This window comes from Bos mutus, chromosome 23 (assembly GCF_027580195.1).
Source record: "Bos mutus isolate GX-2022 chromosome 23, NWIPB_WYAK_1.1, whole genome shotgun sequence".
NCBI lineage: Eukaryota > Metazoa > Chordata > Mammalia > Artiodactyla > Bovidae > Bos > Bos mutus.
In genome coordinates this window covers 36,060,415-36,073,635 of record NC_091639.1, presented here as the reverse complement: position 1 = coordinate 36,073,635, position 13,221 = coordinate 36,060,415, and the positions used below count along the sequence as shown (strand labels likewise).

The following is a 13,221-nucleotide window of genomic DNA, read 5'->3' as shown; positions in this document are numbered from 1 at the left end:
AGTGGGGGCTACCCTGCAGCTCCTCCGGCCAGGGATGGAGGCTGTCTTGGAGGAGGCAGGAAGTCCTCACCTTCACGGGGCTGTAGCCCAGCTCGATGGCCTTGTGGATGCCCTCCATGACCTTGTGGAAGCCTGTGGGCAGGGAGAGAAGCAAGGGTCCAGGCACCGCCTCCCTCTTCCCCCGACCTCACACCCACAGTGAAGTGCCAGAGCCATCAGGAGCCTCAGAGACCACAGAGTCCAGGGACCAGAGGGTAAATATTTTAGGCTCTGTAGGCCAAGAGGCAAAATTGAGGGTATGATGTAGACATGTATCATAAAGGCTTCATTAACCACGTTCAGAATATGATAATAATTGAGTATAACGTATAACCCAACTCTGCAAACAGAACGGAAGAGTGAAGTTCTTTTTGCAGGGACAATATTTCGCTTAATTGGGATTCATGGTGAATGTCCCTTATCACTAAATTCATGGCAAATGCTATCAGCAAAATCCATTCCTGACGCGCAGGCTGTAAAAAGCCAGGCACAGGGGCTGGACTTGGCTGGTGGGCTGCAGTGTGGGGACCCTGATCTAGGTGAACCCACTGATGGTCAAGAGGAAGAAACCGAGGTCCAGAGAGACAGGCAGTGCCCACCGGGCTGGGGGCGGGATGGGGGGCCCCCATCCTTCAGAATGCAGGTTCCCCAACTCCCTCACAGCGCTTCCTCCTCCCCAGTGCATCCATTCACCCACTCTCCACGTTCTCCTCAAGCACCTAGTAGGCCCAGACGCTGGGCCGGGCTGGTGCGCACGCCTCGTGCATGTGAGTCTCACCCCTCTCTGTGGTTAATGCAGTGAATGTGGGCCCAGGCTGCCTTCTCCTCCTGCCCCAGCTCACTCATGCATGCAAGCATCTAGGTGCCTACAGACCCTCCCCCGGCCCGCAGCTGGCCTCCATGGCTTCCCCGTAGCATTTCTGGAGTAAGACGGCAATGCTCAGTCGCTCAGTCATGTCTGGCTCTTTTGCGGCTCACCAGGCCGCCCTGCCCATGGGATTCTCTGGGCAAGAATACTAGGGTGAGTTCCCATGCCCTCCCCCAAGACAGCAGTAAGAGACGGCAAAGCAAAGACTGGGCAGCATTTACACAATATGCTGTTGGAAAGTTGTCTCTTCTGTAAAGCGCTCTTCCCTCCAAAAGGAGGCAGGGGACACAGAGGTGCAAGTGGGAGGGCAGATCTGACATTAGGATCTACTGTCTCCAATCTTCGTTCCAAGAAAGGAGTCAAGGAGGCAGGGAGTATGGGGAGTGTTTGCGGGTGGGCGATAGTGGGTAGGTGGGTGCAAATAAAGCTCCCAATTACACCTTCCACCTCACCCCGCCTCAGAGCCCCTGCAGATTCAACTGACCTCCACGTCAGAGTGGGCTCCCTTGATTTGAACGCCCCATCCCTCAAGGCCCAGCAGGAATGCCTCCTCCTTGAAGCCCTCCCAGTATGCCCCTGCTAGGAGAGAGCCCTGGAGAGTTCTCTCGTCCCCTCTGAAGGCCTGAACTGACACCACACAGCCAGCAAAGGTGGTCCTCTGTCACACTCTCAGCCCTTCGTAGTCTATAAGGCAGAGCAGCGTCCTGTGTCTGTCCTTCCACTGCACCCAGAGCAGCTCTTCACAGGAAGCAAAGACTGCCCCAGGCTTCCTCAGCACACTTCTGGGTATAAACAGGAAGTCACACGCTGGGGGGATGGCGGGGGGAGGAGGAGGTGGGGCTGAGCTCCAGGCTGTTTCCAGAGAAGGGGAAGGAGAGCCAGATCTCCCCCCATCTCTCTGATCCTCCAGAGCAGTCTCGGTAGTGTACCGCCCTTCCCAAATCAAAGGGCGTCCGACCCTCTACAGAACCTCCCACCCAACCCAGGGCTCATGAACAGCGAGTGCCATTCCAGTGAGACCCAGAGCTCGGCCCCTCCCTGGTGGAGCCTGGCAGGAGGCGGCTGTGGATGTGCTGGCTGCAGGGGGTGAAGGAAGAGGCTTGCTACATCAGGAGGGGCCCAGCGAGCACCCCTGGGTGCTGGGGGACCCCCCACCTGGCAGCACTGGCCCTGTCCCTGGCATCTAGGATGATGGCTTCCACCCCCAGGCTGCCCCACACTTCCTCAGACCTCACTACAGGGCAAACAATTTGTCCCAGCGTCCCAGGGACTGTCTTGGTTTTAAAATGGAACGTCCTGTGTTCTGGGAACCCTCTCCGTGCTGGGCAGGGCAGAGGGAAGGCTGGTCACCACGGTTCATTAGCATCTGACCCCAAAATGTCCTCAAGGGGGTGGCCACAGAGAAAAGGGACATGTAGCAAGAGTAAGGAGGGAGGAATAAACGTCTAGACTTCGCGAGAGCCCAGACACAGAGAGGGAGCGACCAGGGCCCTCGCAATCGCCACGGCTCCCCTGCTACGGGGGCCTGGGAAGGTCACCCTCCACCGTGAACCCCATCTGATCACCTTTCCTGCGGACGATGAACTCAAACTTGGCTGGTACCAGCGTGTCCAGGCTGATGTTGATGGCGCTGAGACCAGCTTTCTGGAGCTGAGGTAGCAGCCGGGCTAGGTTGATGCCGTTGGTGGTGATGCCAATGGTCCTCAGGCCTTCCAGCTGGCGGAGCTGGGCTGGAGAGACAACAGAGAGGGGTATCAGCCTGCTTGTTCTTGGTGAGGCCGGGAGAAGGGCTGAAAGGAGAAACTCTGTAAGATAGATAGAAAACGGGCTCTGTGTGGACTACTACTGACCAGGTTTAGCTTAACAAGAAACAAGGATAAAAACAATGATCTAAAAAAGCAACCAAAAGATCAAACACCAAGTGCTCCCTTTGCTAGAGTGCAGATGGGACCAGAAGGATTAAGGAGACCAGAGCCCAAAGAGCACAGAGGAGGAGGTTCTGTACAAAGTGGGAGGGAAGCTAGCCTGCACGAAGTTTAGCAGGCACCTGGACAAGAAGCAGAAGCGGGGGCCCTGCGCGTGGCAGGGAGGCTGCCTTCTAGAGAACTGCATACGGATACGTTGGGTGTGCTGGTCGCCCTACCATCCCCACTAGCACGGGGATGGCAGCAACCTTTACCCTAAGGCTGCAGCACTTGAGCCAGCTGAAGGGGGTGGGGGCAACCCTGAGTAGCCGCAGATAGTCAGAAGAGACTGAAAACTATGACACACGGAAGAAAGAGACTGAAGACCATGCAAATAAACAGAAAGATACTCTCTGCTCGGGGGTTAAAGAATCAATGTTGCTAAAATGCGCCATCCTAACCCAAAGCAATCTCCAGCTTCAATGCAATCTCTATCAAAATTCCAATGGCATTTTTCACAGAAAGAGAGCAAACAGTCTTAAAATATGTATGGTACCACAGAAGAATCTCAACAGTCAAAGCAATTTTGAGAAAGGAGAACAAGGCTTGAAGCATCAAACTGATTTCAAACTATATTACAAAGCTGTAACAATCAAAATGGTATAATATTGGCATTAAAAAAAAAAAGACCCATGAGGGATTCCCTTGGTGGTCCAGTGGCTAAGACTCCACACTCCCAATGAAGGGGACCTGGGTTCAATCCCGGGTCGGGGAACTAGATCCCACATACCGCAACTAAAGATTCCGCATGCTGCAACTAAGACCCAGAGCAGCCAAATAAATAAACAAAGCTACATGGGTCAATGGAACAGAACAGAGTCCAGAGAGAAACCCACGCATGTGCAGTCAACTAATTTACAACAAGGATGCCAGAAATACACAATGAGGAAAGGACAGGGAAAACTATATAGCCAAGCGCGGAGGAATGAAACTGGACCACCCTATTATGCCGTACACAAAAATCAAACTCAGTTCAAAATGGATTAAATCTTGATGAGAAACCATAGGACTCCTAAGAGGAGACAGGCAGTGAGTCCAAGGGGCTTACTTTGACACTGATCTTGGTGATGACTTTTTTGGATTAGACATCAAAAGCAAAGGCAACAGAAACAGAAATAAGTAAGTGGGACTACATCAAAGGAACATGTCTGCACACAGCAAAGGGAATGGTGGACTTAAGTCTGCCTACTGAACTGCAGAGGATATCTGCAAATGATACACATGATGAAGGGTTAACATCCAAAATATACAAAGGACTCATACACCTCAGCATCAAAAAAACAAAAACAGCCACCTGATTAAAAACTGGGCAGAGGATCTGAATAGACATTTTTTCCCAAAGAAGATCTACAGATGGCCAACAGATACATGAAGAGGTGCTCAACGTTAATAATCATCAAGGAAATACAAATCAAAGTCACAATGATATCACTTCACATTTGTTAGAACGGCTATGATCAAGAAGACAAGAAATAACAAGTGTTGGCAAGGATGTGGCGAAAAGGGCACCCCTATGCATTGCTGGTAGGAATGTAAATTGCTGCAGCCCCTATGGAAAACAACGCAAAGATTCTTTAAAAATTTAAAAATAGATCTACCCTAGGATCAGCAATTTCACTTCTGGGTATTTATCCAAAGAAAGTGAAAACATTACCTTGAAAAGATATATGTACCCTATGTTCACTGTAGCATTATTTATAATAACCCAGACTTGTCCATTCATGGATAAATGGATAATTAAAATGTGGTATACACACAAAGAATGGAATATCATTCAGCCATAAAAAGAAGGAAATCTGGCCATTTGTAACAACATGGATGGACCCTGAGAGCATCATGTTAAATGAAAATAAGTCAGACAGAGAAGCAAATACCACATAATCTCACTTAAACATGGAATCTAAATAAAACCAAAAAACTAAAAAAAAAAAAAACCCCAATAATCATGGATGTGAACAATATTCATCGACAAATATGTATTGATCAACGAGCAATACATAACAAAGGGAAGTAGGAAAGCATCCAGACGGTCAAAAACAGACAACTGGTAAATTATGCTTTGTCTAGATGATGGAATATCACGCAACTAAAAATGACTCTGTAGCAAAATATGGCAGGCTGTTGGGAAATACACAAAGTCCAGAGGGCAGGTTAAAAATTAGGGCGAGAAGAGAAAAAGACAGGAGGGTTGCCAAACCAAAATGTTGACAGCAGTTTCAGTTGGGCAGCAGTGATATTATTTTTGCTTATCTGAAATAAACATGTATTACTTTTGCAATAAGAAAATGAAAGTGTAAAAATAAACGTTGTTGTTTTAGAAACAAAGAGAAGACCTTTACTCTGGGGACTCTGCCAATGTGAAAAAATTAGTAGCAGTTCTTGGCTCCCTTCAACAAATCAACCCTGAAGAAACACAGAAATCTAGGAACTTAAAAAAAAAAAAAAAAAAAGACAATCTTGAGAAACTCACAGGATGACGGACAGTCCCTTTTGAGCTAGTACAGGGAAGGGAGTGTGGAGCTGAAGGGGACTGGCGAAGGAAAGCAGTTAAGAGAAAGCCAGCGGGGGTGGGTGGTGGGCAGATAAGCTTTCTCTCTGCCCTTATGCACTGATGACTCAGTATGATAACTGCTTTTCCCCTTACTGAACAATCTGGTGATAGAAGCACCAGAGAACCAGCTTAGGAATTCACTAGAGGTCAGGTGTTGGGGGGTGGGGGCGGGAAGCTGTTAATGTCCTGCTGGGAGTTGAAGACCACAGTGGGGGACTGTCTGGCCTCAGGCATCCATTCCTCCACTTTCCTCCTCCAGCACCCACTGAGGGTCCTTGCTTCCTTCCAACCTGCTTCTCCCCGAGGGCAGAAGGCCTGCTGGACCACCATATTACATCACTCCAGGATTATATCACTCCAGGAGATGCCGTTCTCATCATGCTCTAGGTGGACAGCATCTCCTAGAATTTCACAGTACTCAACCTGCAGTCTGATGTTAGCATCCTTAGTTAGGAAGGGCCTCGGGGCCTCAGTCAGGGCCAGCGTCAGGGCATTAGTTAGAGCCATAGTCAGGACACTAGTTAGGGCCAGCCTCAGGGCCTTAGTTAGGGACAGTATTTGGGCCTCTGTTGGAGATAACTTGAGGGCCCTAGTAAGAGGCAGATTGTTAGTTAGGGCAGCATCAGGGGCTTAGTTAGGGACAGGATTAGGGGGATAGTGAGGGGCATTTGAGGCTCTTAGGGACATTGTCAGGGCCTTTGTTGGGAAAAGCATCAAGGCTATAGTTATGACCAGTGACAGGGAGTGAGTTAGGACAGCATCAGTGTCTTTAGAAAAGAGTCAGGCCACTATCCTAGGCAGTGTCAGTGACCCGAGTAGAGACAATATCAAGACCTTACTTAGTGAGAACGCCAGAGACTTATTTTGGGTTAGGGTTTAGGGTTAGGCTGGTCCCTGGTGAGGAAGATTATAAACATGAGTGAATAACTGATATTCTGGCAACTTGAGCTCTCTGGGCCTATCAAAGACTACGATCTGGCCTTGAACCTTTTCCCGTTAAGTAGTGTCATACAGAATAGCTCATATCCTCAGGGCAGGAAATTTACTGGCTAAATTAAGGAGACCCTTGAGAAGTACATCTAGTGCCTCCCCGAACAAAAACAAACCAAAAAACCCCAACCCTCCACTCATATCAATAGAAAAAAAAAAAAGATCAAACAGACCAAGACTGTAAGAGAAATATAAATACAACAAAACAAATAACAGAGGATATTAACAAAATGAAACAAAATTTTTCATGGTAAAAGGAAACAAGGGAAAGCAGTAGCTAAAAACATTACTGTGAAATAAATAACACAAAAAGATAAATGGTAACATCCACACAGGAGAAATCGATGAGCTGGAGGGTAAGACTAAAGGGCTCTCCTAGCAAAAAGAAGAGAACAAGACACCAAAATATAATTTAAGAGCAGTGGAGGATCTAAGTAGATGGGTCACATCCAAATAGAGGTCCAAGAAAAAAAATAAATAAACTTGGGAGAAGGAAGGAATAGAATAATGGAAAAAAAATTTCCCTATATCAGGAAAATTTCATTGAATGCCAACATGATAGATGAGGAAAAGCTTATCCTAGACATATTAGGTAAAATTTAAGGAAATTAGACAACAAAGACAACACTCGATCCAGAGAAGAAGAGCATATCACCAACAGCAAAAACCAGACTGACGTAAGGCTTCTCCCAATAGCCAGATTGATTAAGGAGACAATACAGTGACATTCCTAACATAATGAAGGAACGAACCTTGAACACAAAATTGTATATGCATTCAAATAATATCATAAAATTACTACTTTAATACTATAAAACGGTGGTGTTGGAGAAAACTTCTGAGAGTCCCTTGGTCTACAAGGATATCCAACCAGTCCATCCTAAAGCAAATCAGTCCTGAACATTCATTGGAAGGACTGATGTTGAAGCTGAAACTCCAATACTTTGGGCCACCTGATGTGAAGAACTAACTCATTTGAAAAGACCCTGGTGCTGGAAAAGACTGAAGGTGGGAGGAGAAGGGGCGACAGAGGATGAGATGGTTGGATGGCATCACCGACTCAATGGACATGAGTTTGAGTAAACTCTGGGAGTTGGTGATGGACAGGGAGGCCTGGCGTGCTGCAGTCCGTGGGGTCGCAAAGAGTCAGATACGACTGAGTGACTGACCTGAACTGAACTGCTTTAAAACTTTATAAACACTACCTGGCACGTCAGATTTAATTGGATTCACGGTCAATAGTGGAGTCACCATTAGAAACCACCACAAAAACATTCATATAGGAGAGAAACAAATCCAAGAGCTACTGCAAGACATGTGCATTTACACAGGATCAAATATCTTGGTAAAGTTATCTTAAAAAGAAAGAGAGGGTGCTTACAAGAGATACAGAGGGGCAGACTATTCGTAATAACCTGAAAGTAAAATTCTAGAAAACACCAACAATAACAGTGGGGAAGGTTGAAAACAAAAATCAAAGGCCTAAGAGTGTGCTAAAGCTTTTGCTTTGTTTGGAAGAAAAGCAGGGGGTCATTTATTTAAAAGCCAAAAAGGAGGAAAAAACACAAAAAAGTACAACAGATTTTTAAAAACTGTTGAAATGAGTCCAACTATCTCAATAATTACAACAAAGGCAACTAGAATAAACTTGCCAGTTAGAAGTCAAAGATTGTCAAATTTGATCAAAGTAATAGCTGTGTGCTATTGTGAGAGATATACCGAAAGAATAAGAGCACACAGCAGTTAAAAATGAGTAGATGAAAACAGATAAAATAATCTTATGAAAGCTAAAAGCAAGCTGATATAGCTTTAGTAAAATCAAATACAGAAACCTTAAGACCAAAAATATCATTATGGAAAGAGACCTACTACTTAGTGATAAAAGATCCAATTTATGAAGAAGACATAACAATTCTAACCACATATGAACCTAATAAAATCACCTCAACTATAGATAAAATAAAAAGCAATAGGACCTCTGAGAGAAACCAACAAATCCACCCACTTATTTATTGTTGGCAGGCCAAGCAGATGGAAAGTCAGCAGAGACTGACATAACCAAAGGTTTAGGCAAGAAAATTAACCAGCTGGGTCCAATAAACATAGATTTTTTTTTCATGTAATAATTAAAGGATAAGCTGCTCAAGAATTAAAAAAAATTATAAAAATTGCCAAAATACTAGGTCATAAAGCAATCCTCAATAAATTTGAAAGGATAAGTTTCATACAGATAAGACTCTCTGGCCATATAAATTATACTTTAATAAAACTATGAATTAAAGTCCTCATCTCTTGTATCTCCTGCATTAACAGGCAGGTTTTGTTTTGTTTTTTTTTTTTTACCACTAGTGCCAAATAGGAAGCTGCTGCTGCTGCTGCTAAGTTGCTTCAGTCGTGTCCGACTCTGTGCGACCCCATAGACGGCAGCCCAACAGGCTCCTCTGTCCCTGGGATTCTCCAGGCAAGAACACTGGAGTGGGTTGCCATTTCCTCCTCCAACGCATGAAAGTGAAAAGTGAAAGTGAAGTCGCTCAGTCGTGTCCGACTCTTAGCGACCCCACGGACTACAGCCCACCAGGCTCGTCCGTCCATGGGATTTTCCAGGCAAGAGTACTGGAGTGGGGTGCCACTGCCTTCTCCGACAGGGAAGCTGACTCCCCTACAAACAGTGCTGAACTTCCTCAGAAAATTAAAAACAGAATTACCACATGACCCAGCAATTCCACTTCTGGGTATACGCCCAAAAGAATTCAAAGTAGAGTCTCAAAGAGATATCTGTACATCCATAATCACAGCAGCATTATTCACAATAGCTAAAACATGGAAGCAACCCAAGTTGATCAATGAATGAATTACCAAAATGTAGCACATTCATCCAGTGGAATATTATTTAACCTTAAAAAGACAGGAAATTCTTCAATATGCTACAACATGAATGCATCACACACAAAAACCCAAATACTACAGGATTTCACTTCTATGAGGTTCTTATTCAGTTTCCCAGTCGTGTCTGACTCTGTAACCCCATAGACTACAGCATGCCAGGCCTCCCTGTCTCCCACCATCTCCCAAAGTTTACCCAAGTTCATGCCCGTTGCATCGGTGATGCCATCTAGCCATCTCATCCTCTGACACCCTCCTTCTCCTTCTGCCCTCAATCTTTCCCAGCATCAGGGACTTTCCCAAAGAGTTGTCTGTCTGCATCAGATAACGAAAATACTGGAGCTTCAGGTTCAGCATCAGTCCTTCCAGTGAATATTCAGAGTTGATCTCCTTTAAGATTGACTGGTTTGATCTCCTTGCTGTCCAAGGGACTTTCAGGGGTCTTCTCCAGCACCACAGTTTGAGGCATCAATTCTTCAGCTTTTTGCCTTCTTTACGGTCCAGCTCTCACAACCGTACGTGACCACTGGGAAGACCACAGCTTGACTATGTGGACCTTTGTCCGCAGAGTAACGTCTCTGCCTTTCAACACACTGTCTAGGTTTGTCGTAGCTTTCCTGCGATGGGTCTTAGAGCAGCCCACACCATAAAGACAGAAAGTATAATGGTGGTTGCCAGGGGCTGGGGAAGAAGATAATGGGGAGTCACTGTTTAATAGGAGTAGAATTTCAGAAGTACAAGAGAATAGGAATAGATGGTGGTGATGATAAATTTTCTGTTATGTGCATTTAAACACAATTAAAAAAAAGGGGGGGTGAGGAACATCCCAACAGAATTTTCCAGGGAACGTGGTAATCAGATTCTAAAATTCTCATGGACAAAGCTTGGTATAGCTAGCTAAAGCACTGTTGAAGATTAAAACGGATTTCCCTTATCAGATAATGAACTTATGAAGCCATAGAGATTAAGACTGTGTGATACTGGTGTACATATAGACAAACTAAATATAATAAAACGAACTCAAAACAGACCAATGCACATATAGCTGATTTATGGAGGAAGTAGGAATTATTCAATAGATGGAATGAGAAAAAGTGACTATTCACATGAAAAAGAATGAAACTGGATTCCCCGAAGTTACCCCCAGATTAACTAAGGACTTAAATGCAAAAACGAAACTTCAAATGTTTCAGTAAAACCAGAGGCATTATTCTGACCTTGAGTGACGCGTTTCATTAAGTACAAAAAGCACTAACCATAAAAGACAGAACTAATAAATTCAAGAACTACTACTGATCAAACAAATTGTTACACAAAGTATGGCTTGTTTTTTCAAACTGGGAGAAGATATTTGCAACATATCTCAAGAACTTGGACCATACCAATATGAAAAACCAAACAGAAAAATGAGCACATGACTTGATCTGGTATGACACAGGAAAATAAATAAATATATATATAGCTAATAAACACGTGACAAGACGCCCGACCTCATTCTAAACAGGGAAGTACGAAGCGAGACCACAATAACATGGCATTTTATACACAGTCCACTGGAAAAAGTCCAGAATGATAATACTGAATGTTGGGAAGGATCCAAAAGACACTTAGGTACTGCTAGGGAGAGTGTAAAGTTGTACAACCTCTGTAAGACAATGCCGAATTGTCTGCGAGGTTAAACATTCACATATTCCATACCCTGGCAACTCCTTTCCTAGCGAAAGTGTACACCAAGATGCAGTTGCATCTTGAATGAGAATACAAGTGTTTCAAGCAGCACCGTTTATAAAATCAAGAAACTGGAAAGAACCCAAACGTTCACGAACAGGAAGTGTGGTATATTCACGTAATGGAACAGGAGACGGAAGTGAAAGAAACGAACTGCAACTCAGGGTGACATCTGTGCATTTCAGTTGCGTCAAAAGAATAATGCCTAAAATAATACCACGTTCCCTGGAAAATTCTGTTGGGATGTTCCTCACCGCCCCCCCCCTTTTTTTTAAGCACAGTGCTTAAAAATCCAGGAACACTATCTCATTCTTAAAAAGCAAAGGAAGGATAAACAAGGCATAAAAGTGTTTTCTTAGGAAGGAGAAACACAAGGTAGTGAAGTCCACAGAGGCAGTCAAAGGTTTTTTCCAGGGTTCTGATTCTTCACACACAAAAAATTGATGAGGTAGTGGGTTTCCTTAGGAATTCATAGCATTATCAAAATATGTAAATACATTTGTATAAATAAAGTGAAAAAGGCCATGCATGGATCAATGATGAGATTATTTAATGAAGCCAGGGTTAGGATTTACTCTAAAATTCTATGTAACTAGAGTCCATCAAAAATAAATTTAAAAAACTTCAGCCCGTTTCAAAAGTCTTTCATGCCTCTTCATTGCATCAGGCCTCTTACTAGGGGCTCTAAGCTTTGGGACCTGGATGCTCCACGCTTCGTTTCTTCACCGTAATGGCAGAGCAGAACGGAGGACGGAAGAACAAAACCAAACAGGGAGAGCCTGCAGGACTGAGCGATTCCCCAGCTAAGCTGTCGTCTGACAGCGACAGGTCAGTCTTGAAGTCAGAAGCCAAAACAAGTGGCCCGCAAACATTGCCGACACTATCGCAGGACCTGTGTGTTCACAGGCATACCTCGGGGATACTGTGGCCTTGATTCCAGGCCACTGAACTAAGGCAAGGATCACAATAAAGCGAGTCACACACAGTCTCCTGGTTTTCCAGTGCATGTAAAAGTTATGTTGGACTTCCCTGGTGGTCCAGTGATGAAGAATCCATCTGCCGATGCTGGGGACATGGGTTCTATCCCTGGTCTGGAAAGATCCCACATGCCACGGAGCAGCACAACTACTGAGTCCAAGCACCCACAGTCCGTGCTCTGCAATAAGAGAAGCCGCTGCAATAAGAAACCCATGCACCGCAACACCAGGAGTGGCCCCCACTGGCCACAACCAGAGAAAGCCTGTTCAGAGCAACCAATTCCCAGTGCAGTTAAAAAAAATATATATGTTTACACTGTCCTGTGGTTCGTTAAGTGCACAATAGCATTAGTCCAAGCAAACGTACATACTTGAACTAAAAAATACTTTATTGCTAAAAATTACTACTATTAAGCCTTCAGGGAGTTGCAGTAGTAACATCTAAAATAACCGATCACATGGGATTTCCCTGGAAGCCCAGGGGCTAAGACTTCGAGCTCCCAAGGCAGGGGGTCCAGGTTCAGGTCAGGGAACTAAGATCTCACATGCGGTAACAAAGATTGAAGATCTGGAATGCCGCAACTAAGACCTGGTACAGCCAAATAAATAAATATTAAAAAAAAATAACTGATCACAGATCACCGTAACAAATGTAACAACAAAAAAAAAGAGTTGGAAATGTGAGAATAAAATGTGACACAGTGAGCGAATGCTGTTGGAAAAATGTCACCAATAGACTTGCTCAATGTAGGGCTGCCACAAACCTTCCATGTGTAGAAAAATGCAGTATCTGTGAAGTACAGTAAAGCGAAGCATCATCAAGTAAGGTGTGCCTACTTGATGCTTCCTTTTTTTGAAAATCGCAAACCGTCACCATCCAATGTGGCAGCTGCTAACTACACGTGGCCATTTAAATCAGTGAAACTGTAATAAAGTTACAAATTCAGTTTCTCGGTCACAGTAGCAGCATCTGAAGCCCAAGGCTGCCTACTGTATCAGGTAATACATAGAACGTTTTCATCATCCTGGGAAGTTCTATGGGACAGCACTGCCCTAAATCTATGACAAGGAGGAAGGAACCTGCTCACATACAAGCCAGGAGGAGCAGTGCAGGATCAGCTCAGGATTGTTGGAGGGGCTCCCGAGCTGAGCTGTCTTCTCAGGGGGAGTTCTGCAGCACCAGCCCCAGGGCTGACAGCCGCATGCAGGCACCCAGGGAGA

General features: G+C 44.9%; 1 protein-coding gene across 7 annotated transcripts in view; it reads right to left on the bottom strand.

Annotated features, from left to right (window-relative positions):
* MOCS1 (molybdenum cofactor synthesis 1) overlaps nucleotides 1–13,221 on the bottom strand; it is a 34,421-nt gene that overhangs the window by 8,062 nt on the left and 13,138 nt on the right. For all 7 annotated transcript variants that reach the window (XM_005896426.3, XM_070361000.1, XM_005896427.3 and 4 more), the window contains 2 exons: nucleotides 2,473–2,637; nucleotides 71–132 (listed from right to left, as the gene is read on the bottom strand). In XM_005896426.3, coding sequence (XP_005896488.2) covers nucleotides 71–132; nucleotides 2,473–2,637 — 227 coding nt within the window. The remainder of the gene's footprint in view (nucleotides 1–70; nucleotides 133–2,472; nucleotides 2,638–13,221) is intronic.